General features: G+C 44.4%; 1 protein-coding gene across 1 annotated transcript; it reads left to right on the top strand.

The window, feature by feature from the left end:
- Window positions 1–1,131: 1,131 nt before the first annotated feature.
- LOC137874193 (neurabin-2-like) lies at window positions 1,132–24,873 on the top strand. Its single transcript, XM_068712785.1, has 15 exons — window positions 1,132–1,216; window positions 7,894–8,295; window positions 9,427–9,626; window positions 9,705–10,085; window positions 10,173–10,868; window positions 18,322–18,454; window positions 18,963–19,083; window positions 19,840–19,944; window positions 20,376–20,511; window positions 22,057–22,200; window positions 22,324–22,377; window positions 22,524–22,655; window positions 23,767–23,864; window positions 24,029–24,125; window positions 24,694–24,873. Exons 2-15 carry the CDS (start codon window positions 7,980–7,982, stop codon window positions 24,745–24,747), a joined length of 2,667 nt encoding a protein of 888 aa, XP_068568886.1. The 5' UTR covers window positions 1,132–1,216; window positions 7,894–7,979; the 3' UTR covers window positions 24,748–24,873.
- Window positions 24,874–26,670: the final 1,797 nt, after the last annotated feature.

The following is a 26,670-nucleotide window of genomic DNA, read 5'->3' as shown; positions in this document are numbered from 1 at the left end:
GTGGTAGTATAGTAGTAGTGGTATTGGTGGTATTGGTGTAGTAGTAGTAGTGGTAGTATAGTAGTAGTGATGTAGTAGTAGTTGTGGTGTAGTACTACTAGTAGTAGTAATGGTAGTAGTGGTAGTAGTAGTAGTAGTAGTAGTAGTGGTGGTAGTAGTAGTAGTAGTGGTAGTAGTAGTAGTGGTGGTAGTGGTAGTAGTAGTGGTGGTAGTAGTAGTAGTAGTGGTAGTAGTGGTGGTAGTGGTAGTAGTAGTGGTGGTTGTAGTGGTAGTAGTAGTAGTAGTAGTGGTAGTAGTGGTGGTGGTGGTGGTGGTGGTAGTAGTAGTGGTGGTAGTAGTGGTGGTGGTGGTAGTAGTAGTAGTAGTAGTGGTGGTGGTGTTGGTGGTAGTAGTGGTAGTAGTAGTAGTAGTGGTGGTGGTAGTAGTAGTAGTGGTGGTAGTAGTAGTGGTAGTGGTAGTAGTGGTGGTAGTAGAGGTGTAGTTTTAGCTGTTTTGGCCGGCAGAGGTCGCTGAATCTCCATGTTGTAACTGAAATGCTGCGTTCACTGACCTGTCGCTTCTGCCAAGCGGCTTTTAAAAAAAAGTCAGCCAGTCCCCTAAACAGGTAACCCAGTCAGTTAAAACAGAGAGTAAGTGGAGGGTGGTACATGAAGCCAATTGGCTGTCTGTGCACATGATTTAATGACAGCAAAACAAAAAAATGTCTGTCTGTGGATTAATGGTGAATTAATGAGGTAAACGTGTTAGAATGATGACCATTTGCATCTACTGAGGGGGAGAACTACTTCTAATACACCTGATGGTGAGGAGGTGGGAGGAGAAGGGGGTGGGAGGAAAGGATGGAAAAGGGTGTGCGGGTAGACTGGGGAGATGGGAGGAAAGGGGGAGAAAGGAGGAAGTAAAAAAAATAGAGGAAGGGAGAAAGGAAAGAGGATGTGAAGTTGAAGATATTGAAAAAAAAGACAGAAACTGGAGGAGGAGGGGGCGGATGAGGGAAAAGGACGCAAAAGAGTAGCAGAGGAGAAAGAGAGAGGGTGGAAAAGGATGGAAGGAGGAGGGAGGGGGGGGGGAGGAGCAGAAGGGAGGCTGGCACTCAGTCTGTTCTCTCGCAGGAGGAATCAGCAGCAGCAGCAGCCTGCAGCAGGACAATGGACTGTCTCCCCTACGGATCCTAACGGGCACCGGGGCTGCTGCTTCTGACTAACTGGAATACGAGGTATGGATGCCGGCGCGTGGCTTTAGCGCGATTTAACCTGCGTTAAAAAATAAATATAATAAAAAAAATCTGCCGTTCGTCTGTGAAAGACGAGAGGCTGCAGGAAGGAAGCGACGCAGAGCAGCAGACAGACGAGACACCCACCAAGGGCCCGTCGTCCGTCCGCCTCCGGGTCCTAAACCGGCCGCGTGTCACGCGTTATAACACAGACACAACTGTAACTGGTCAGTGTAATTGTCGGTATGTGCTGCATTTCATCGGCGTGGTAACTCGCAGCAGGAAAAAAAGGGAAAAAAAAAAGAAAACACATCCGGAATGCGCGCGCCTCGTTCGTCTCTTTCCCAGAAAGAACGTCGCGCCGAACTCCCTTACAAATCTTGCTGTTTTAAACTCTCGTGCTTACATGCTGAAGTGAACACCTCTAAAGGATGCGAACTAAGAAGTCGTTGGAAACGCAGACGTCTTCTGGCAATTTCGGGCGCGCGAGTGATGTATCAAACCCCGTTTAATTCAAGTTAGAATCGAATCTTAATGCGCGAGCGCTGCGCGCGTCGCCTTCTGATAAGGTGTATTTTGACGGAAGGGGGGGGGATAGTGGGACGACACGCGAACAACAAATAATAGTTTTTAACCGTAAACCGGAAAGTAAACGTTGCTCGTTGTATTACCTACACGCCGAATTAACGAGTGTCGTGTAGTAATTCGCAGGAAGTGTATAATTTAGTTGGTTACGGTACATTTAGTGCTTTAAAGGCAACGCCACAATGAAGACTTTACGTTTTTCGATGGAAGTTCGGCGCTAGCAGCCTATGTCGTGTGAGTATGCCAACAAAGCCTCTCTCTAGCCAGCAGGAGCAGCACGCACTGTGCGTGTGAGTGTGTGTGTATGTGTGTGTCTGCGTGTCTGCCAGAAACCGTTGTCGCACCAGGCCAGGCCCGGGAGTCTCCTCCTCGACAGATGCAGGGATTGTGGGGCGAACAGACGGGAGTCATTGTCGTCGCTATAATGTGGCTTCTGTTGAACAGTGCGCGTGACGCACACGGACATAAACGGGAGACGTTGTGGCGGGCACGGAGACTTAAGGACTCATTATTACTCGTGTCTGAACGGGGAAAGCACATTTTTGTATGTCAGCGCAGAAGCATCTACAGCGGACGGCTGCGAGTGTCCGTCTCAGTCGGGACCGCGTTGGCCGTCATGCGCACACACACACACACACACACACACGACCACGGATGTGCTGCACAGAGCTCCAGTCCTACACTATGTGATGAAGGTCATTGTTGCCAGACGAACCACTCCAAAGACTTTACACACGTCAAACACACGACTAGGCTGCGTGTGTGTGTGTATGTGTGTGTGTGTGTGTGTGTGTGTGTGTGTGTGTGTGCGTGCGTGCGTGCGTGCGTGCGTGCGTGTAGCCTGTATTAAGTGAAGGGAGGGGCTGTTCTCCCACCAATAGATTACAAATCAATAGTCATTTACCTCCATATGCTGAGGATTATTGGTGCAGGCAGGCAGTGGATGGGCTGTGATGGTTTTATTTTAGATTCTGTTGACCCGACTGAGACAGTGTGTGTGTGTGTGTGTGTGTGTGTGTGTGTGTGTGTGTGTGTGTGTGTGTAACATTCGTGGGAGGAGGAGGAAGGTAGCTTTCTCGGTAGATGCACTACATTTGAATCTGGTTACAAAATAGAATAGAGGAGCACAACATCCTTTAATGGACCAACGTCTGTTTTTTGCATTTTAATTTAAGTTTGCTTGTCCTTTTTAATCGCAAGGTTGGCGGTTCGATCCCCGGCTCCTTCTGGCCACATGTCAAAGTGTCCTTGGTGCAAGACATCAAAACCCCAGAGTTGCTCCCGATTGTCAGGGAGCAACTTGCAACCTTGTGTGGCAGTTCCGCTGCCATCGGTGTGTGTGTGTGTGTGTGTGTGTGTGTGTGTGTGTGTGTGTGTGTGTGTGTGTGTGTGTGTGTGTGTGAACGGGTGAAGGAGAAGCAAATTATAAAACCGTGAATTATCCTTTAACTCCACACCGTGTCCTCAGGTGTCCTTAATGACGGCACCAAGATGCTCGACGGTGTCTTTCTAAAGGGGACAACCAAAGCGCGGCAAGGAGTGAGGACCCAGAACAAATGACAGGAAGCAAACCCGTGAACCGCAAAGGATTAGGGGTAGCAGGAGGCAGATGAAGTCATTCCTGGAGAGTGTAAAAGGAAATCTGGTCAGATGGAGACAGATTTTGTTTGTCTGTGTTGTGCATTTCGGGTTTATGTGTGTCTGATGCGTGTTTGTTGATGAGACCAGGAGCCACCAGATTGGTCTCAACGACGACAGGAAAAAAATGCCAGCTCTGTGTGTGTGTGTGTGTGTGTGTGTGTGTGTGTGTGTGTGTGTTTGTTTGTTTGTGTGTGTGTTTCTAGAGGCGTCTGAAAAGGTTCTTCGTTTTACATTGGATTTGCTTGCTTATAAGTTCACATGATCGGTGTGTGAGAATCTACTATTTGGCAAGACAGTGTCACAAGACCTACTGTGGTGTGTGTGTGTGTGTGTGTGTGTGTGTGTGTGTGTGTGTGTGTGTGTGTGTGTGTGTGTGTGTGTGTGTGTGTGCTTCGGTCCCATCGTGGTCAGCTGTTTAATCTGGAGTCAGTGTGGGCGCAGGCAAACGGATCTTTCCTTCATTCCCCAGAATGCTCTGTTTTCAACAACGCATTATTTCATCTTATTTAAGTCTGACCCAACAATCTGAAACAACGCAGCGTCTGTCAACATCCAGTCTGTCAGCGTTGCCATGGGAAAGGATGCAACAAACAGCAACATGAACCGACATGTTTTTTAAACCATTTTCAGTTCGGATGCATGTTGCCGCATATTTTTTAAAACCTTAACTCTTTAGAATAGTTCTTAGGAGGCATTGAAAGTGAAGCGGAAATGTGAAGTAGACTGGCAGAAAACTGATCGTCAACTATTTTTGATAAATGATGGATATTCTTTTTGTCATTTTTCAAGTAAAAATGTAAAAAAAAAAAAAAGATTTAGACAAAATAACATTGGTGATCCCTTGACCCTTACCATGAGTTAAAAGAATTGCCACGAAAGTTGGTGCATGTTCCCCTCAGGATGAACTGCAATAACATGTGGCGATGCCTTCAAGGTTCTAGATGGGATTCAGAGCATTAATATAGCATTAAACAGCTATTGTCTATGTAAATAAATAGTAGAGTAACGTCTACCTGAGCAGAGAATGACGTCTCCCTCCCTTTGTGTTGTTGCCCGAGCTTCCCTGTGCTCTGTTGACGGATCTGGACCGGTCGCACGTGCACGGTAGTTCACGTGAGCTAAGTCTCTCTGTTGTGCTCCACTAGCTAGCTAATGGCCTCCGCTCTGCACTCGCGCGACGGTTACCGCAGATAACGCGGGCCTGACCAACGGCGGCGTCGCGGTAGCTCTGTCAGCACTGTTGCCGTTGTTTGTACTGCTCGCGCTGTTAGCGCCGTTAGCTTCTAGCGACCGGCTAAGCTGTCGCCCTGTAGAGAGCCGCGGGGAGGCAATACATGCGCTCTGATTTCCGTTTTTAGCGCCTTTAACTACGAGCACCATTATCAGGTAAAATTGCCATTTGTGTAATTCTTTGAAACCAAATACCAGCAGGACTAATGCTAGCCACATTTTTGTGCTAATTAGCATATTAACATGCTAAACTAAGATGGCGAATATGGTAAACACCATACCTACTGATGTATTCCAATATTAGCATTGTCATTGTGCACATGCTAACATTTAGCTCAAAGCACTGCTGTGCTAAAGGACAGCCTCACAGAGTGGCTAGCATGGCTGTGGACTCTTACTTTACTATTTTCTGCCCTTTTATAGACTAAATGATGAATCAATACTTAATTGATAAAATAATTGTCAGATTAATCAATGAGGAAAATACTTGCAGCCCTGATATACATCAAGTTGTGCAAAATGTGCTCCCTGCTGCCCTGACGGTTGTCTTAAACCTTGTAATGTGCATCACTGCTGCACTGGCTTTTCATCCTCGACACAACCACAGATCTGAAAAGCCGATGGAAAGTTTTTACTGTGATGTACCGGCTTGTTCGGGGCGAAAACTCTTTATTATGGCTTGATGCGGAACAACTCAACACGCCATCAATTAGTGGTGACGTCACACGAGGCTGTTGCAGGGCGCCCTCATTTGGGTCTCTTTGGTCTAACCCGGGTGGAAAATTCGACTCGAGTATTTTGGCTTGTTCAGACTCAAGAGACACAAGGCAAGACTGTACACGACCAGACTACTTCAGATTGTGTTTGTTGTACACTTGCGAATCAAAAGAAGAACACGCCGTTTCATTGTGACAACGTTGGTATCAGAAAACTCACACCTCAGCTGTGAATTTTCACACAAAGCCCACAGTTTGAGTCTGCTGAAAAAAAAAAAAAAAAGAGAGATGCGCCTCTGGCTCCACATTCGATTAATTAAGTAATCGCCTGAGTTGCAAATCCCATTTATGTTTCATTACGTGGCAAACAGTTAGATCATTGTGTTATTAGTACTAGTGCAGCGGCTGTTTATAACAAGCTTGTTCAGAAAGGAGCCGAATACTTTTGAATTTAAAGCTCCATGTTAAGTAAATTCAAGTACTTCACGTATTAATCGTTTCACAATTAATAGTTTGAGTTCAGAAAATAGGTTTTGAGTACTTCTACTACCACTGCCAATACCAACATTCCCATTCATAGAAAAAGGGCTAAAAGTAAAGCAAGACGGCATTTTCCTTGTCCCCGCAAATGACTAAGTACGCCCCTGAAAAACAAACCCAACACGCAGTTACTTGCAGTCAGGAACATCGGTGAAATACACTGAGTGGAGATCATCTCCAAATAGGCGTATTAATCGACTTGCGTTGACATAGACCATGGATCAGAAACACTGGTGAAATACAATCTGGTTCAAATCTGCTTCACTTTTCCCTTTGTTTCCTTGTATTCACACTTTTTGTTAAGCTAAGCTAACCGGTTGCCGGCTGTATCTTCCTATTTACAGTACTGTTACAGTGACAGTAACGTAAAGTGGTATCCATCTAACTCTATGGCAAAAAAAAAAAGCGAATTAGCTTATTTCCCAAAATGTTGAATTATTCCTTGAAAGTCTTTTTTTCTGCTAAATTTGCTTTATTGAGTTTTGTAAGCTAGTCACAAAATTGCATTATCAAATTATCATGATGAAATAAAAGATGTTCTTGAGACATTTGTTGCAGTCACAAACTTTGTTGTCACATTTTCATTACAACCTGCCGATATTTGGTCTCAGTGAGTTAATATCCGTACTCTGTTTGTTCATGTTTAGTTTTTGAGATTTTAGGGTCGTAACTTACAACCAATTCAGTGCTTGTGTGTGTGTTGTCGTAAGATGCAGAACTAGAGGTGAAGCCTGAGGAAAACACTTTACTGTAACGCGGATCTGACGGCGCAGACTGCAAACGCAATCAGCCGGTTAATAGGATCGCAATCATGAGAAAAACAGCTTGATATCTGGGGACCACACGGGACGCCTCTGCATTCATGCGCTGACTTTGTCACAAAGAGGGTTTGGCGTTCGGAGCGGCAGCATCGGAGACACACACACACACACACACACGACACGTGAGGCGAGGTCACGGTGCGTCAGCATTTTAATTGGATTATTTTGACAGCTCCCGGAGCGTCATGTGGGTGTTATGAAATACACAGCGATGTCATCATTGGCAAACACTGTTGGATTGGTCATTTTCCGCTGATGCTCGATTATTGATGAAAAACTTAAAGGGGCACTTAGGCGAGTTGGATCCAAGTTGGGGGCACTTACAGAATGAAAATGATCAGAATTGAAGCAGCAGAGGCAGAGATACGGCATTTTACATTTCCTGGAGTGCAGCACAATGGGATCGTTATCTTTTGTTAGGGCTGTAGTGCTGGTTTCCTCTTGACGTCAGCCAAAATCTAAGATGATGGTGTTGAGAAAGTTACTCCAAATCATAGTCCCCCCCTCTCAATCGACCAATCTGTTGTTTTTGTCTTAGTCGACTGCAGTTTTTTTTTTGCTCTTTTTCATGCAGAATGACTTATTTATTTGAATTTCTTTGGCGGACAGGCCTGGCACTGTAAATGTACTGCTAAGTACTACTCTTCATGTCAAGTAAACTGACCTTTGTGTGTAAAATTGGTGGAGTGGCCCTTTAAGGTGGCCCACCGGTTTGAGGGCGCTGACCGAGAACCACGACGTTCCTGCTTCAGATCTGTTTTCAGTTTCAGTTTTGAAAGTGATCGTTCAAAAACAGCTCAGAGACAAACTGCAGCCATATCAAAGTTGAATGTCATTTTGAATGCGGGTAATGTTCTTCTAGACTAGAACGTGAATAATTCATTTGATTAGTTGATTGATGGAAAATAAATTGATTCAAACTGTTGCTTCCATTATGCAAAAATGCCCAACATTCACTGGATCTAGCTTTTTTAATATGAGGATTTGCTGATTCTCTGTTTTATATCTTTTATATTATAGATTGAATATCTTTATAGTCAGACTAAGGAAAAAGTTCGAAGACCAAGCTTTTGGGTTGTGGTTACTCATCTTGGGAATCTGTTATGATTGATTAGACACCGTCGATCTGTCTCTCCGTGCGCTTCAGGAGGTGAATGTCCACCAGCTCCGGGATGCTGCGGTCCTCGTCCCTGCTGACCTGCTGTTCACCGGTGGGCATCTGATTTACCAAACATGATGAAGACCGAACCCCCGACGGCCACGGGGGGCAACGGGACCTCCGCTGGCAGCAGCAGCAGCAGCGGGGGGAGCTCAAACCTGCGGAGTCCCTCGCCCCACCGCAACGCCTACGAGGCGGGGCTGGCGGCGCTCAAGAAGGCCACCGACCACCTCAACAATGCCGCAAACGGAGGCCCCACCTCCAAACCCGCTCCTCTGCCCCGCCCGACCGGGAGGGGCCGGAAATACGGGTCAAATGTTCACCGCATCAAGAACATGTTCATGCAGATGCAGTCTCCTGGAGACGAGGAGGACGGAGCCAAGATGATTGGTAAGTGTGAGGAGACCTCAATGATGATGAATGGCTATTTTCATTATTAGGTTACCATCTTGTCACCCACTTACATTATAACTCTAATGTCCAATTTGAACCTTCCCAGTCCAGGCGTTTGAAGGCCCTACTCACCCACACAGGTGTTTAATTACTACGGCTGATTAGAGCTGTAGTCAGGCTGGAGTTGGGTGGAGCTATGTATGGAATTGACCGTTCGATAACCTCCTTCACTGAACAGACAATCCAATTGTCTAAATAGCTTAGCTATTGTAACGAGGCAAGGCAGGCCTGTCACGCTTTGGATTATTCCACATGTTGAAGCAGTGTGTAAGTGGCTGTAATAAGAACAATATTTAGTATCTTTTTTTTTTTTAGCCTTTAGCCTTTAGCCTCAGTTTGAAGCCATCAAACACATTTTTAGGACCCTTTTAGAGTGTTCTCTTTTTAAAATGAGTCAGCTGGAAACGTTAAAAGGTCAGCCGGGGACAGCAGCTAGCTAACGTTATCTTAAGTAGCTATGGTTAGCTAGCTACAGCTGACTAACTCTGCAACATGTGCAATGAAATGGACAGCAGATAATACCCCCACTGAGGACCAATTTGATTTAGGTAATAATGGATTAACCTTTGGGGTTTTATCAGGTCAAACAACAAAAAAAAGATGGTGAGTATTATATGCGTTTGTTGTTTAAAACCTCTTGAATCAACCCACAATTAGATTTTTTTCAGTTATCGTTTGAGCTGTTTTCACATCAGTATAAAGACAGGGAGAGACAAAAACACAATTAAAATTATTTTATTTACTTAGGAAAGAGTAAAATCTCAGTTTTATGCATTGGATGTTTGTGGTACTGTGTGCCATTTAAAAAAATAAGTAAATACAAATTTAAATTTGGTTTATATCAACTTGGGTTTTCTTCTTGTATTTTTGGCAATCATCTCTATTAGTTATGATACAATTGTGCTCACCAAAGTAACTGCTGAGATCTGGGAAGATAGCAATATCACTACCCCGAAATCCGATGCGACCTAAGTGGTGTGAAACTGGAATGTTTTCTTTAACAGACCTTTCTTACTTTCCCTTTTTGCTCTTAACAACCTTCCCAATTAACGTTCTTGTCACTGGCAGGTGTAGTAGAGCAGGCGGTGAAACTGTCCCTACCGAGGGCATCCAGCCTAAACGAGAACGTCGACCACAGTGCCCTGCTCAAGCTGGGGGCCACGGTCTCAGAGAGGGTCAACCGCTTTGACTCTAAACCGGGCGGAGAGGGTGGGGGCTTCTCCAAGCTCCAGGAGACCAGGAGGATCTTCGAGCAGCGGACTCTACAGGTCAGAAGGGTATTCGTGTTACTCACTTGTTTGTTCTTGTTCTGATTCAAGACCATGACCGACTGTTGTCTCCTCCAGGAGAAGCAAGCCGCCACCAACCGGATCTTGCTGAAGAAAGAGCGGGCATCGGGCTTCCAGGACAGCCGTCTAGACGTCGTGGCTCGCTTTAACGGCTCCACTGAGGCTTTGGACCGACTGGACGACCCCCCAGCTCCTGCCCCTATTCTGGCTCCTGCCCCTATTCCAGCTCCCGCCCCTATTCCGGCTCCCGCGACTCTTACCGCTGCCGCAGCTTCAGTCGGGCCCGGTGACGCCGTCAGCCCCACCGTGAGCCAGCTCAGTGCCGTGTTCGAGAAGACCGAACCGCAAAACAATCTCCACCTCCCCCAACGTCGGTCAGGCCCTGCCCTAGCACCAAAGCCCAAACCTCCAGCCAGAACGGAGGCTACCGGAAGGAAGGTGAGAAGACTTTGCTTAACTTTTTAAGTAAAGGAAGCTTGTTGGAGGAAAAACTATGAATTGATTAAATGATTCTCTCTCTCTTAGGGGAAGGTGCTCCCTCCAGGTAAGGAGGACCGCGAGGAGATGGCAGCAAGCAGTGTGAGCACCCAGGAAGCAGAACAACCAGAAGAGACTCTAGAGAGGAGCATAGGAGAAGCTATGGCTAGCAGCGAGGGGCAGGAAGGGTTCGGACAGTCAGGAGACCAGCTCCCCAATTCCTCCGACTCCTCATCGTCCTCCTCTTCTTCGGAAGTCAAGCCAGAGTCGGAGGCCCAGCCAACAGCGACTAAAGCCAGGGGCTCAAGTACGGTGCCTGCCCCAGAGCAAGAGCCGCATGCTGATGAGCAAGACGGCTCCACCGAGGCCAGAGCCCGGCTGGTGCAGGCGGACGTCCATGCCTCGCTGGAAAATGGTGAAAAAGAGCGTCCGGGTTCCTCTCCCTCCTCGGAGGAGGAGGAGAGAGGAGGGGACTCTGAGAGGAGGGAAGAAGAGGAGGAGGATAATGATGAGGATGGCTCGAGGAAGGAGGATTACTCGGAGGGCGACCTGGTGGATATCAGCGCGTACAGCGGTCTTGGGGAGGAGGACTCTGGGGGCAGCCAGCTAGACGACGAGGAGGATGAGGAAGATGAGGAGGAGTATCAGCCGGAGACCAGCTGCTCCGAGATCGCGGGTCTACCTGAGGAAGAGGAACCCGCGCCACCAAATAGGAAGATTCAATTCAGCACTGGGCCAATCAAGGTGAGTGAGGTTTTGTCAGATACTTAGTAATGTAAATGTTCTGACATCCTCTGGGGAGCATGAACTTGTATGTTTTCATGGTTGAAAGGTGTCACCATACGTTTTCAGATTCAGATTCATCCTCTGGGGATGATGAATATTCCCAGCACATCACCCCTGTTGTACCGCTTGTTTCAGTGTTGAAGTCAAATGAATGAATGCAGGTCTAATTGTGACAGACTGTGAAATACTGGGCTTTAGTTAGGGAACAGGAAAAGCGATTTTCAGGGAACTACGTCGATATCCAATTCTGCCTAAACACCCTGCATTTCAGTAGCAAGGCTTCTCATTTCCTGTTCTTATCTCGTCTGTTACATGGTACATTATCGTGTTCAATCCTACGGTATTCAGTTATCTCTCTCACTGAGGAAGCGTGGCGTCAACAAGATGACTTAATTACGACGCGTTGAGGCATGTTTCACAATGTACAGAGCTCAACCAGCTGACTGCCGCAGTGAAGGGAGGGTTTGGTGGGTTGTCGGGAGAAACGAGCACTCGAGTACAAAAAAAAAAGCTTGTGTTAAATCAAGACGTGTTCTAGAGTCAGCAGGAAATACTGTGGTGAAATCAACCCGTGTGTGTGTGTGTGTGTGTGTGTGTGTGTGTGTGTGTGTGTGTGTGTGTGTGTGTGTGTGTGTGTGTGTGTGATGTTACCGGAGAAGGAAGTCAGCGCGTCTTTTCAATCATTTCCTTCCTCTCTTAATCTCTTGTGTTTTAGCTTTCTATGGTATGGTAGATAGCAGCACACACACATCTTCACTGAACCTATTCAGCTTCCCTTTTCTCCAGTTTTATTATGTAATTAAAAGATACCAACTGTCCTGGGTTCCTAATATTTATCAATGTCCACTTATGCAGGCGGCAGAAGATAATGAGGGGGAACAGGTTTTATTTCAGGGGCAAGGAATTCTTAACATTTCTGAGGATCTTAAAACATTTAACCGCTGACCCCTTTAGCCACAGTGCGGCTAAAAAGTGGCCCCGTGGCCCGAGGCGGCGTTGTTTACTACCACGGCAACTGTTACCGTTAGCTGCCTAGCGAATCGTGCAACCACCTGTTGTCTGGTTCAGAAAACCTTTTTGTTCAGTATCGTAAAACGCACACAAAGCATCACTACTGTCCCCGTCATGTGGTTTCTAATCGCTGTTACACTGATTAAATCACTTGTCATAATTTGATCTTGAACAACACATACAGAGACAATATATTGATTGAAGATGAAGATGACCATTTCAGTCATAATGACATTACATTACAGTACATTACATTACAGTCATTTAGCAGACGCTTTTATCCAAAGCGACTTACAATTCAGTATCTATCTACACACAATTTTTGGGGTTAAGTGTCTCGCTCAAGGACACATTGACATGAGACTAGTAGAGCAGGAGCCGGGGATCGAACCACCGACCCTCTGATTGAAAGGCGGCCCTGGCTCTCCACGGTCACCCCGTGGTAATGATTCAGTTTCGCTGGCTTCTGCTTTGGAACTAGCTTTGCACTGGCTCACGTCTTTTAGCTGCCTCGCTCTCTACCTCTGTGTCATCTCCTTATAGGTACTGTCACTGTTAAAATAGAGCTACATTACGCTCACTTAACCACAGTCATTAGCAAGACTGCAATGAGATCCAGGATATCAAATGGAAATGTGATGTGAGGAGTTCAGCTTTCATAGATCAAGCAAAAATATATACGTATACATAAGTTTCCCCTTTACAAACAGTTGAGAATGTGTGTATAGAAAACAAAGTGCCACAATGTCAATATCGTATTTATTATTTATTTTCAGGATTTAGAAATAAAACTACTTATTTGAAATCAAATTATTGTTTGCATTTACATGTGACACTCATCCTTGCATTTCCTAAACTTTTCTACCACATGCCACTTTTTGTCAGACGACTCTGGCTAGCTAACATGACACATGAAATTACAGTGAGAAATGGAGGCTAGACACGAACAACACACACAACAAGCAGCTCAGGTTAAAAAGTCCCACCTCACACAAGTAAGGTTAGATTTTAATAAAAAGAAGTGTTAATATTTAAAAATAAAAAATAATGGCAGCATTATGAAAAGTAATGTTAACATAAAACAATAACTTAAGGATAAAAAAAAGTACCATTAGCATTAAAAAAAGTAATGTTAGCATTCAAAACAGCAACGTTAGCATTAAAAAAGTAACGTTAGCATTCAAATAAAGTAATGTTATCATTCAAAAAAGTAACGTTAGCCTTAAAAAAGTAACGTTAGCATTCAAATAAAGTAATGTTAGCATTCAAAAAAGTATGTTAGCATTCAAAACAGTAACGTTAGCATTCAAAAAGTAACGTTAGCATTCAAATAAAGTAATGTTATCATTCAAAAAAGTCATGTTATTCAAAAAAGTAACGTTAGCATTAAAAAAGTAACGTTAGCATTCAAATAAAGTAATGTTAGCATTCAAAAAAGTATGTTAGCATTGAAAACAGTAACGTTAGCATTAAAAAAAGTAATGTTAGCATTAAAAAAAAGTAACGTTAGCATTAAAAAAAGTAAGGTTATCATTGAAAAAAGTAATGTTAGCATTAAATAAGTAATGTTGGCATTTTTTCAAGTAACATTAAAAAAAATGTAAACAAGCAAGAGCACAGAAGCCCGCCATTCTATATATTATTCTACTAACGTCATACTAACTACTTTATGGATGAGAACAAATAAAAAATGAAACTTAAGTATAACAGTATTTTATTTATAAAACATGAAAGAATAGCTGGTGCTGAATTTTTACTCTGTCAAGTTGCTGAAAGAAACGAATACTGTCAGCCTTGGCTGATGTTCACACAATTTTATTTTCATATCTATTAAGCAACTTGAACCACTAAAGCCTCTAAACCATGCTGCACAGGAGACAAACCACTTCCTACCCGTAACACTGGCAGTATGGCAGGGATATGAAATCCGCACACCTGGATTGGAATTGCAATAATATTTATTCTGGTATTTTCTCAGAGTTGCATTGTATTTGACAGCCATGTGAGAATCACAGAATAAAAACAGATTATTGTACTATTTTATATTTTAATGGTGGATGGGTTGACGTGCTGAAAGCGTCCAACGTGACAGAATGTGATGTGAAAGGAGACTGAGAGAGAAAGTGACATGATGGCTGTAACTTGTCTTACAGTGTTTACGTGTTCTGCTGCAGGTAACTGAGCTGAGGCTCCCTGCCTGGGCATGTTGGCCGCTGTTACACAATTTCAAAACTGGTTGTTGACATCATGAGAGCGCAAACCTTCTCCGGCACCCAGCAAGTCTCCAGTCGGCCCCCGCAGCGCGTCATTTTGTAAAAAATCTAAATCAAACGTCCCCCACATTTGATCTTCCAACAGAAATGCCATGTGATTTCAACACTTCTTAAAAAGCTTCTAGCACAACATATTGGTGAAGAGTAATCGATGATCGATCACAGCCGGTAGAGAACCTGTTTAGGTAGCTGTTGTCCAGCATCTCACGTTTACTCACACATACTGGACTGTGCCGAGGCCTTTACAAGGCGACCTCTGTGCGCCTGCAAAAAGCTGTTGGAATGTAGCTGGGTGTGTTTGTTTTCCTTGAAAACGCACGTGTACTCACACACACACACACACACACACACACACACACACACACACACACACAAAGGCAGGGGAAGCTGATTGATAAGAACCACAAAGTGGAGCATTGTGTGGAAGAAATGACACCAGGTGTGTGTGTGTGTGTGTGTGTGTGTGTGTGTGTGTGTGTGTGTGTGTGTGTGTGTTTATGTGAGCTGAATAGCTAATTAAGTCATCCTTTGTTTTTCACAGAGTTTAAGGATGCACCAGATCCTGACTGAAATCCTTAAACGGGAAGAGAGTGTTTTTGGGGATCTGTCGTGACAGGAATGCTTGGAGGTGTTTTGGCCTCTCTTCACCTGCTCTATGAATAATGCCCAGCACAATTTACTTCAGCCAAGAGGCTAAAGTTCAAAACCCCAAAGTTGTTGAGTTCATTGTCATAGTACGACAAAGTAAAGCAGCAAATTGTCACATTTGAGAATTGGAAGTAAAAGACTCTTTGGGCATTTTTGCCTGAGAAATGACTTGATTGATTAACAAAATAGTCGGCAGTTTTTTTCTTCTGTTGATTGACATGAGACAAATTATATGTTGGCATTACACTTGAGACAGCATACAAAACAAAGCAAACATACAAACACCAAGACACTTCATTTTAGCACTGACCAGCGGCTCTCACAGAGTCAATGCAAATGTGCGAATGGACGCAAATTTTCGCGGAGAAATTTGCCTCATTCGCATATTTGCACGAGTTGAAATTTGTTTAACTCGCGCGAGAAATCCACATTACGCCTATCAGCGTTGAGATTCTCCTCCTGTCATCACTGACGTCCTTTCGTTGTTGAATCAGAAACTATGGAGGAAAATAATATTGTAGCAGTAGGTGTTCACCCAGAGCTCTACGATACCTCATATTAGTAGAGACCGGACGACACTATGTATAAACCATATGGTACAAACAACGTTGCCATATTTACGCATATATGACGTTATTTTGAGTGTTGATGGAGCTGCTACAATGTTTGCTTAGAATAGCACCCATCGAGAACCGCTAGCTAGTAGCTAGCTAACTGATAGACAGGCAGGTTGGTTTATTTCACTCTTTAGATGAAATAATATTTATAAATTTAAACTCTCGGTGCAGACCTTTGTCTACCCTTTCTGGCAGTGAGAGTTATTACAAAACACTGACGACATGTGCTGTTTTATGTAGAGTTCGACTGGCAGGTGTACGAATATGCTCCATGCTTACTGTTGTAGTATCCGTATAGCGGAACCATCTACACCGGGAGACACCACAAATACATCAACAATGTCCTCCTATGTGATGTCCTCCTATGTGATGTCCTCCTATGTGATGTCCTCCTATGTGTGTTGGAGGTTCACCCTGCTTTCTGTGGGGCGACTCTGAGGCTCTGCTTTTATCCAGTGTGGTTAGAAGGTGGCTTGTGATTGGTCAGATTACGGGTTTGTCGTTCAAAGGCGGGACATTTATTATGCCCTGTATTTGGTTCCAGTCCACTCAGAGATCTCAGTTAAAGTCAGGATGTACTGACACTGAGCGACCCTGTGATGATGCATGACTGATCATGACTGCTCCTTTATGCCCTTTATGCTCTCCGCGATGTTCCTATCGATAAATAGTCCGCTATTTATGCTGTAAAGTGCCTTTGGAAAACACATGAAGCTCAGTCTGAACACTGGCCTCACTGTTTTAAGTGCAGCATTGATTAATGCATTCATCAAGTGACTGAAAGTTAATTATCAATCCGCCAGTGTCTCTCAGAGGCTGTAGATAGTGTTATCACATGAAACTTTGACGACCTCATGAATCCATTGTTCAATCCAAAATTCGGCTACATTTTTGGAGTGGCCCCATGACCTCTCACCTCAAGATATGTGAATGAAAATGGAGACTCCCCTTTACAGACACGCCCACTTCATGATCATCCCATGCAGTTGTCTGGCTCCACCAGGTCTGTTCACAGTGAGGGGGTTCCGATTAATTGCCTTCCAATTACTGAAAAGCAAGGCCTCGGTGTCTGAATGTGGTATTTTGGAGGGATTTTTGAGCATCACATGAGTGGAGCCACCCCGCCAAACTAAAAGCGTGTTGTTGTTGCAGTGAAAAGTTAAGACCTTCGTGTGAGTGACTGAAGTGGTGAACGGCTGGTTGTCTCTGTTTCATTTGATTGTAAATTGAATTCCTTTTAGGTTGATTTAAAGATGTTACCTTTGACACTGGTGACACCATTTCTGTTAACCATTACCGAGCCAAAGTTCATAGCAATGTTTCTAACTGAATATATGGATCTGGCACAGATAGCCCTGATGTTGACTGTAAACTCTTTATTGATCTCAGAAGGAGTGAGTGAGCTGACACTCCCTTGATTTTACATATCGGTATTACTCCACTAGTTGTTGTTCCACCTGTTGTCTGTGATTTCATTGTGTGCTCTTGTGTTTCTGTGGCAGAGTAGAGAGTGTTTATATACACACACACACGCACGCACGCACGCACACACACACACACACATTAACAGAGCTTTAAAGTTACTTAACAGGAAGGAAACGTGACTACAGGAAACAGTTTAACAATCCCGCCCTCTGACCCTGTTTGTGTCAGAGAGAGAGAGAGAGAGAGAGAGAGAGAGAGAGAGAGAGAGAGAGAGAGAGAGAGAGAGAGAGAGAGAGTGTGTGTGTGTGTGTGTGTGTGTGTGTGTGTGTGTGTGTGTGTGTGTGTGTGTGTGTGTGTGTGTGTGTGCCTCAGTCCTCTACATTCAGGGGAATCTAAATAGTACTGTAACAAGTACATCCTACACAAAAAGGCCTTCGGCTCCATCTCTCTCTCTCTCTCTCTCTCTCTCTCTCTCTCTCTCTCTCTCTCTCTCTGTGTATGTCGTCTCACATACATTAGCATATCTACCAGACAGCATGGGGAGACAGAGAGAGACAGACAGACAGACAGACAGACAGAGAGAGAGAGAGAGAGAGAGAGAGACAGATAGAGACACAGAGAGAGAGAGAGGGAGAGAACAGGTCAGTACCAAACTCACACTGGGCAAGCCTGTGGTTGCCGCGGAAACCAAGCCACGTGATGGCGGAGATGGTCACCAGGGAGACAGATGCTGCTGACCTTCTAGAGAAGGGGGGAGGGGCGTGATAGAGAGGAAGAAAGGATGGGAATGGAGGTGGGAAAAAGTGGGAGGCTTTTCACACATTCTGTGATTTGTATCCTGTGAAAGGGAGACGTTGCATTTTCTGCATGTTTCTCTACATTAGCTTCTTTCTAGGGGCAGCGTGAGTCACTGGTTTACAGACAGACAGGCTAGAGGGAGAACGCTATCGCCCAGTGCCGCTCTCTCAAAGCAGCACTGTGGGACGTGTATGCTAATGATGCACAACGTCAGTGTGTGTGACTGGTTCAAGGATAAATAAAGGAGATTTCAAAGTAGACATACATGATGAGCATTACACGCTGCATTGATCAGGCACCTAGATATTCATTCTCAAAGTAAAACAAAAAAAGTACTTCAATACCTCCTGCAACAATCCCATGGCTGTAGAATAGAAAGAAAGAAACATAAAGCTGCATTTTTTTATATATATATTAAGCAATCAGATGTTTATGTCTGATGAATGTTTAAAGTGAAAGGAGTAGCTGCAAACCCACATAGAGTTATCACTCAACTGATGATGATGATGGATATGGTTATAACGTTAAGTATATACCAGCATCAGAAGTGGACTGCAGTAAATGATAAAGAGCCCTGAAGCCGCCCCCACCCTCTGACCTTTTCACCTTTTCACCCCCCCCCCCCCCCCCCCCCCGTAGGTGTTCACCACCTACTCCAACGAAGACTATGATCGGCGCAACGACGACGTTGACCCCATGGCGGCCTCAGCCGAGTACGAGCTGGAGAAACGAGTGGAGAAGCTGGACCTGTTTCCTGTAGAGCTGGAGAAAGGTACACACACACACACACACACACACACACACACACACACACACTTTACAACCACTGAGAGTCACCCAGTCAAGCCTCTTATGTAACTACACACATGCACACAGCCAACAGGAGCGCTGGTAGTGGACGTTCACTGTCTGCTAACAACGCCATTATCCCCTTATGGGATTACACTTAGCGCGGATTAGCCTAATTAGCAGTAATTCTGAAGGTAATGGATTGGAACCAGCAACCATTCGTGACAGCTCCTGACCTATGTGTACGTTTTACAGCATTGAGTGAGGATGACTATGTTAAAGTGACTGTGAGGAACTTTTGAACTGGTTGTATACTGATCCATCGTAGACACACTGTGTAGGAATGAACAATCTCCTCTCTAATGCCAGCAGTTACATCTATAAAGAGACAATGCATCAAGATACAAGTCAGTGTTTCGGTTATATTTACATTGTGTGTGTGTGTGTGTGTGTGTGTGTGTGTGTGTGTGTGTGTGTGTGTGTGTCTCCAGACAGCGAGGGTCTGGGTATCAGTATCATAGGAATGGGTGCAGGAGCTGATATGGGTCTGGAGAAACTGGGGATCTTTGTGAAGACGGTCACCGACGGAGGAGCTGCACAGAGAGACGGCAGGTACCCTGTCCCACCCTGTCCCACCCTGTCCCACCCTGTCCCACTCGTCCTTTATGCATCCTTGTCCACAAATCTCATGGAGAAAAAAAAAAAAAAGTTACTCAATCATCTTAAATAGGGCATTTGTTGGGGACTATTTTTAGCCGTGGATTAATGCACATTTCAAGGTTCAGCTGTAGTTTCTTTAAAACATGACATGTGACATGACAGGACCGCATTATGAACAGAATAAATCTGGATGTAGGCCTGAAGTAAAGTTTTCTGCAGTGGCACCTCACTTGCAGCCCCGCCTGTATAGCAAGGTAACGTATGTAAACGTTTTCTTTTTATGAGCAAGAAAACGGCATATGATGAAAACTGACAGTAGTAGTCACCAAATCCCATTCTAGTAACAGAGCCTTCCAGCAGCACACAGGCCCGGTACAGCACACGGTTAGATACCTTTATGATTCTGAGCTGTCATCGGCTGCCCCAACAACAAACGAGGCTCAAAAAGTTGCGTAACGTAAAAGCCACAAGCCTCCATGACATTGATTTTGCTTTCATAAATCTCCACTGTTATTAAATCCTCATGTTTCAATGCCATAATAACGATAACAATAATACATCTTTCATACAAGAAATGCAGCACAAAGTGTTTTACAATGAAAGGAAATACACAAACTGGAAAGATAAGAGTAACTTCATGACATTCACACACACACACACACACACACACACACACACACACACACACATGTGCTTCCTTGTGTGCAGGATCCAGGTGAACGACCTCATAGTGGAGGTTGATGGGACCAGCCTGGTCGGCGTCACTCAGAGCCTCGCGGCCTCCGTCCTCCGCAACACCACCGGCACCGTCAGGTCTGACACACACTCTCTGTCTCTGTCTGTCATGCACACACACACACACACACTCACTTTGTTTACAGCGGGTGCTGATTCTAGTTTTGCTGTTTGTTTTGGGGGGGTTTGAAGCTGTGTTTTTTTTTTTTTTTTTACAGATTTGCGATATATATTGCGTATCTTTCAGGTGTTTTGGTTGGTACATGCTAAAATTCTCAGGTTTGTGCTGGACGCATTTTATGGGTTTTTTTGCAGTTGGAATGATGTGAATTTTTTTTTGTTGACTTTATGCATTTGTGCGTGATTTGCGCACGTGAAATAACGTTTTCGGCTTTCGCAATTGCAGTGCGTTTGAAATTCTCATATTAACCATTGAGGGATCATGAACTCGACGGGTGGAATTTATATACAGTATATATATATATATATTTATTTTCCTTTTCTCCCAGGTTCATGATCGGTCGGGAGAAGCCGGGCGAGCAGAGCGAGGTGGCTCAGCTGATCCAGCAGACTCTGGAGCAGGAGAAGTGGCAGCGGGAGATGATGGAGCAGAGATACAAACAGTACATGGACGACGACGAGGAGGTAACGCGCTCAGACCGAGCCAGAGCATTTGTGAAGCCACGTCCGTTAACTCGAAACACCTGCGGCTAACGCTGCTTTAGCTTACGAGCCTTCGTTAGCTACAGGCAGTCAAGACTGAGGTGAAGAGGGGAGACGTGTGTGTGTGTGTGTGTGTGTGTGTGTGTGTGTGTGTGTGTGTGTGTGTGTGTGTGTGTGTGACAAAATGTCGGTCTGTGTGCCGCCACGTGGCCGGCACTTTTCAAACTCAGTCCAGCTTCTCCACCTTGTGGTCAGAGAGGTGTGGACACTTCAGTAGGACAACAAGAACAAATCACAATTAACCAAATGTATTCAATTATAGCAGTCGCATTCATCCGTAACACCGGGGTCGAATGCGGCTGAATGTAAACTGTCCTTGTAATTACAGCGTGACTAGACGGTGAATTAGGTTGTCCAGTGCGATCAAACTCATGACTGAAAATTTGCCTTCAGCGCTCATCACCGGGGGCGTAACTGAGGCTGTCAACGTCACGAAATGTAGCGGTTTGTAATGACTTAACGAGGAGTTCATATTCTACAATTACACACTTAGTGCACATTTTGGCCCTGATTCTACTTTCTTTTCAGCCAACTTTGATCGTTTTTATGCCAAAAAAAAAAAAAAAAAAGAGGAAACACATTGAATGAAAATGAAAGCGACGTTTCACCAGAACCGCACACTTGACGCCAGACCGTAATGCGGCGAGGTAGAAATTACCACAAATCTGACTTGGCAGCCACAGAGGCGGCTTTCAGCAGAGCAGAGGACATCAATGTAGACGGCGGCAACCCGCTCCGGTTCAACGCCTCGTGATAAAAAAAGTCAGTCAGCTCGTCTGTGTGTCAGAATAGAGAAGTGGAACCAGAGCTGGAGATGCAGCGAGGTCACTACGTCAAACAGTTGATGCGAAGCGAATTTACTTTGCAATGCAGAGGAGAAGAAGACGATGTGTAACTTTTTAGTGGAAGACATTCACAAGCAGTGAATGCATTCTGTCACTTAATTTGTAATTTAAAAAGGCAACAGTTGCTATCTACACCCTATTCTTCTGACAAATTATACAGCAATTTATGAGGAGCGAAAGGAATGGAAGTGGGAGTTTGGACTTTGTTTGGGTTCACTGTGATCTGCAGGTAACATTTTAAAGAAATTGTTTTGTTACATTTTGGGAAACGCTTGTTAGCTTTCTCAACATCGCTTTCGTGTCTGTACTGTACGTTTTAAGCTAACGCCAGTGGCTGGTTAGCTTAGCTTAGCATAAGAGACTGGAAACAGAGAAACTGCTAGCCTGGCTCTTTCCAAAGGTAACTAACTGTGCCTGCCAGCAGCTCCAACCCCGTATAAAACCACAACTTGCTTATTTGTATTTTTTTAAGCTTAGCTAACCAGCTGGTAACGTTAGCTTCATACAAGTCGAGTGGTATCAATCTTCTCGTCCAACTCTTGGCAACAAAACAAGTGAGCACATTGACGAGCGTAGTGTTTTTCTTCTCACCTCTCCCCGCCTCTTTTCTGCCGACCTGCAGACGGGCGAATACGCGACGGACGAGGAGGAGGAGATGAGTCCGGTGTTTCCGAACTCCATTGAGGTTTTCGACCTGGCCGAGAACCAGGACACGCTGTCTCCTGTGGAGCTGGACCCTGAGAAGCTAGCCCACAAATTCAAGGAGGTACGCGTGATCTTGAGCGTTTGGATGCTGAATTTAATCGTTTTATTGATTCATTTCACTCATAGTTTATCTGTTCTCCACTTTGATCATGCTTTTGTGTTTGTTTGTATTCTGTGTCTGTAGCTCCAGATTAAACACGCAGTAACCCAGGCGGAGATCCAGCTGCTGAAGAGGAAGGTGAGAATTTTCCGTCTTCTTCTCAGCATGCAGAAACGCAATACAGTGCAACATCCAGCATATCTAGCATAACAACACCAGTACCTTGACTGCCTTAACCCACGCACCACCTCCTCCTCCCACATTCCCACCTCCTTTACCTCCAGCTGGCTCATTCGGAGCAGGATAAGTTGCGTTGGCGGATGGAGCGCGCTCAGTTGGAGCAAAACATCCGGGACAGTAAAGAGAGGATGGAGAAGCTGGAGGGCTACTGGATGGAGGCACAGTCGCTGTGTAAGGTAATTCAAGAGAGAGCGAACATGGGAAGCAAGGAGGAAGCCATCAGTCATGAATGATGAAGGCTTTTTTTCCCCTCATCATTTAAGCCTCGTGCATCACTTGAGAATTTTTTTTTCTTTTCTTTTTTTTCTAATTTTGAAAGTTCAACTACAGCTCCTCTAATAAATAAATAAATAAACTGTGTAGCCAAAAAACTGACAAATGGTTAATAAAGTGCATTCTATCATATCAGGCCTTCAATCTAAACCCATGCCTTCTAAATTATAGTTTTCACTATTTTCCACCAGATTGAGCCATTTGCTCACGTTTGCCCTATGAGACAAATACATGCTATTCATCCTGGTTTTATGTCTGATGCATTATGGAGCACTGCCATGTTTGATGTAATTCGTCAAAATCAATGTTGCTGCTCATCATTGACACATCCCAGAAAGAAATACAAATTCCTCCAAGCATTTAGTACACAGAAAATAATTCAGTTTGAGTGTTTTTCATAAAAACAACAGTGGCATTATGTAAACAACTTAAAGGGTTACATTTCTGAAACTAATATTTCCTAGTTATGATCAGGGCTAAAGTTGCTTAAATGATTTAATTCAGTAAGGGTGGAAAATAATATTAACATTTAATTTTATGGCAGTTTTTTTTTTTTTTTCCTACAGACACATTGTTGTCCTGCACAAAAAACAACAATGCATCAAAATCAATGTTTTTGCTTAACATTGTCATGTCCCGAACTCTGATGATCCCCCTCACACGAGACTCCACCCAGCATTTAGTGTACGGAAATAATTCAAATTCTGAAAATAAATGAATATTTGGGAGTTACGGTTAAAAGATTTAACTCAGTGAAAAATTAAAATAATATTGAGATTTAATTTTATGGCAGTTTTCTTTGACAGACACATTTTTGTCCTCACAAGAAACCAGAGAAACTTTTTTTTTTTTTTTTAAAGTGATGCACAAGGTTTGACTGCACAAATGACTAATGTGTTATAATTTATATATTTAAAGACTTCTTTTTATTTTTATTTACTTACACACTGGTGTGTGTGTGTGTGTGTGTGTGTGTGTGTGTGTGTGTGTGTGTGCGCGGTTTTGTGTCTTCAGGCGGTGGACGAACACCTGAAGGAAACCCAGGGTCAGTACCAAACCCTAGAGAGGAAATACAGCAAAGCCAAGAGACTGATTAAAGAGTACCAGCAGAAGTAAGGAAGCAGCGAGCGTTCAAGGTTTGAGAGAAGGAGCAAAAGAACCCGAAGCTTTAATGTGCGTGTGTGTGTGTGTGTGTGTGTGTGTGTGTGTGTGTGTGTGTGTGTGTGTGTGTGTGTGTGTGTGTGTGTGTGTGTGTGTGTGTGTGTGTGTGTTGTAGGGAGATCGAGTACCTGAAGAAGGAGACGGCTCAGCGTCGGGAACAAGAAGAGACCGAGGCGACACACAAAGAGGAGGCGGACAACTTGCAGGAAAAGGTTCGTAAGAGAGTCGCCTGTGTCAGCACCTCCCTCAAGAAACACTCCCTCAGCCATGTTTTCTATTTTTAGTCTCTTTATATTTACATTTTTACAAGTAAAAGGCCCCAATCCACCCCTGTTATTGATTCGGTGTTGTTGTTTTTTTTTAATATATATATATATATATATATATATACACACCGCACATTTGGAAATGCATCACTTATCCAGCTTTTATTAAAGTAACCAAAGAGCATATCTTTACAGTCAATGCTATTGATTGTTAAATTCAACTCAAAGTGGAAAAGCAGCCACACCGCCGTTGCTGTTTTTACCGGACAAACGTTACGCCTCCGCCCGAAGCTGTCGCCGGAGTGGAGGCGTAACGTTTGTCCGGTTGTCCGGTTGGCGGAGGCGTACAAACGTCAAGCGGTGACTCTAGTTTCTGATTGCGGTGACTTTTTGTGGACGCTCGGTGCTGTACGACTTTACCGGCCGTAGTTACCATGATCTCAACAGAAAGCAGCAAGAGGCAAATTCTGTCTGATCAGAGCCTTGTCCTCCACTGTGTTGTTGTTTTTCACAGATTAGCGACTTGGAGACCAAAGTGGACGCCCTGAAGACCCCCAGCCCCTCCTAGACTGCTGCTACGTCCTCCCTCCCGTCTGTGACCGGAAGAGGAGGAGCTCTGCCTTCCCTCTGACCCGGGCTGTCATTTTATTCCAATCAACCATGTGCTGCACGGACAGGTAGCGGGGGTGGGGGAGGGGGTGTTGGTGTGTGTGTGTGTGTGTGGGGGGGGGGGGGGACGACTGACAGGGATCCTTGTAAAAGAGAGGACGAGGAGGGAAGAAGCAACCTCTCATCTGACATCTGCCGGCGGCTCGGCGCTCCCGTCAGCCAATCCCTGAACGCTCCCTCTGTGATACCCAGAATCCTCCTCGTGTGTCTTCCCCGGCAAACCCCCCCGGCTCAGCAATCAACGCGGGAAAACCGCATTCAACAAACTCGTGCTTCACGTATTGGACGATCCGCTTCCCCTCTCTTCAAATACAACCACCGGATTCAAAATTCATTTTACAAAAGCGCTTTTATTGAACAGGCTCGTCACAAAGTGCTTTTATAGAGTGACACGGGGCACGCGGCGCAGAACGCAACGCAACGCAACAAGAACGGACAGAGGTCTTTGTTGCTGTGCTACTTCTAAACTGGGCGATCCTTTTTCATGTTTTTGGGGGGGGGCCGCCCTGGATTTTCACGAGGAGGACAAACGTGTTTTCTGTCGCGTGGCGCTGATCATACCAATCCAAAAAACGTACACGGAGGAATGGCCACCGCATTTTTAAAAGACAGACTCTGAAGTGGAGCCTCGGCAGTAACACGCAACAACAACAACGACAACAACAACTTTGAAAGGAAATAGCCACCACCTGCTGATAGTTAAGTAATAAAAACTACAAAAGAAGATGGCCGACAAATCTCGTGACAAAAACTGCCCGCCCTGTCCTTCTATTTTCTAGCTCTGCACGCGGTGGAAAGGAATCAGGTGGAGGCGTGCTCTTCAGGTCTGAACTGTGGTGGCAAAAGCGTTTGTATATATTCTATACGTGTATTTAAAAGTGTTTAAAATGGCTTAAAGCAATGAAGTGGATCTGATAGCCGAGAGTACGGCGGTGCGATGAGTCCGAAACGACGAGGAAACGGTTCCTGATTCAGTCCGATTCATCTCTTTTTCTACCAACATCGATGGCAAACAGGGTGTGAATAGTCCAACGTGTGCTTCTAGAGCTTCTAATGGTGTTTACTACAGTATCTGTGGGTTTACATGCACACCAACATTCAGTCGTGCACTAAATTCGTGAGTTGGTGCAGGGTTTTCAGAAATCTTAAAAAAAAAAAAACCTGAATATGCTATTGTGAATATATCGGTATTGTGAGGCTGCTTTGCGTACAGCTTCCAGTTGCACTCACCTCAGAGCTTCATGAGAAACTGAATATTCAGTTCACGGCGGATGTGAACAGCAGGATCTCCTGAGGTTCACTTCATCCGTTGTCCAAACATTTCCTGGAGGCGAAACTGCTAAAAAGTTTTAAAAAAAATCACAATATATCAGACAGTATTCTTTTTTTATGTACAAATACATAACTAAACAAAACAAGGAGGCTTACAGTAGCTTATTAACCAATATGTAAGATATGTACTGAACATTAAACAGTCGAAGTTGAATAGTTTGTGCTCACTTATGAACAAACTATTTAACAGTAACTCTGTTTCCAAATGACCTCAAACTTATTTTGGGCATTTCTGAACCATCTTCTCTTACTCTGAACCATCTCTTAGTGAACCAGTAATATTGGCTTCCACGGAAACAAAGAAAGGCCATAATGATTCAAATTGATTACTGAATTGTGAAATTTAAATGCTACTGAAATTATAGCAGTTTCTTGTTTTACTTACAAATCCATCTATCTGACTCCATGTGGTCTCTATTCTCCTCTTTCTTTCTTCCAAATATATATATATTTTTTTTTAACGAAAAAACAAGGAAGGAGTCTGGGTTTA

This window comes from Cebidichthys violaceus, unplaced genomic scaffold, assembly GCF_023349555.1.
Source record: "Cebidichthys violaceus isolate CVI_PGR_0920_01 unplaced genomic scaffold, fCebVio1.0.p SCAF_172, whole genome shotgun sequence".
Lineage (NCBI taxonomy): Eukaryota > Metazoa > Chordata > Actinopteri > Perciformes > Stichaeidae > Cebidichthys > Cebidichthys violaceus.
The sequence above is the reverse complement of the archived record's forward strand: the minus strand, read 5'-3'. Positions and strand labels throughout refer to the sequence as shown.

What these genes read in the sequence shown, in the direction of transcription:
- LOC137874193 (XM_068712785.1), top strand. Translation starts at nt 7,980, where the DNA reads ATGATGAAGACCGAACCCCCGACGGCCACGGGGGGCAACGGGACCTCC. An exon ending in TCGAGCAGCGGACTCTACAG is followed by an intron (nt 9,627 to 9,704) that starts GTCAGAAGGGTA and finishes TGTCTCCTCCAG; the next exon opens with GAGAAGCAAGCCGCCACCAA. An exon ending in TCCTGTAGAGCTGGAGAAAG is followed by an intron (nt 18,455 to 18,962) that starts GTACACACACAC and finishes GTGTGTCTCCAG; the next exon opens with ACAGCGAGGGTCTGGGTATC.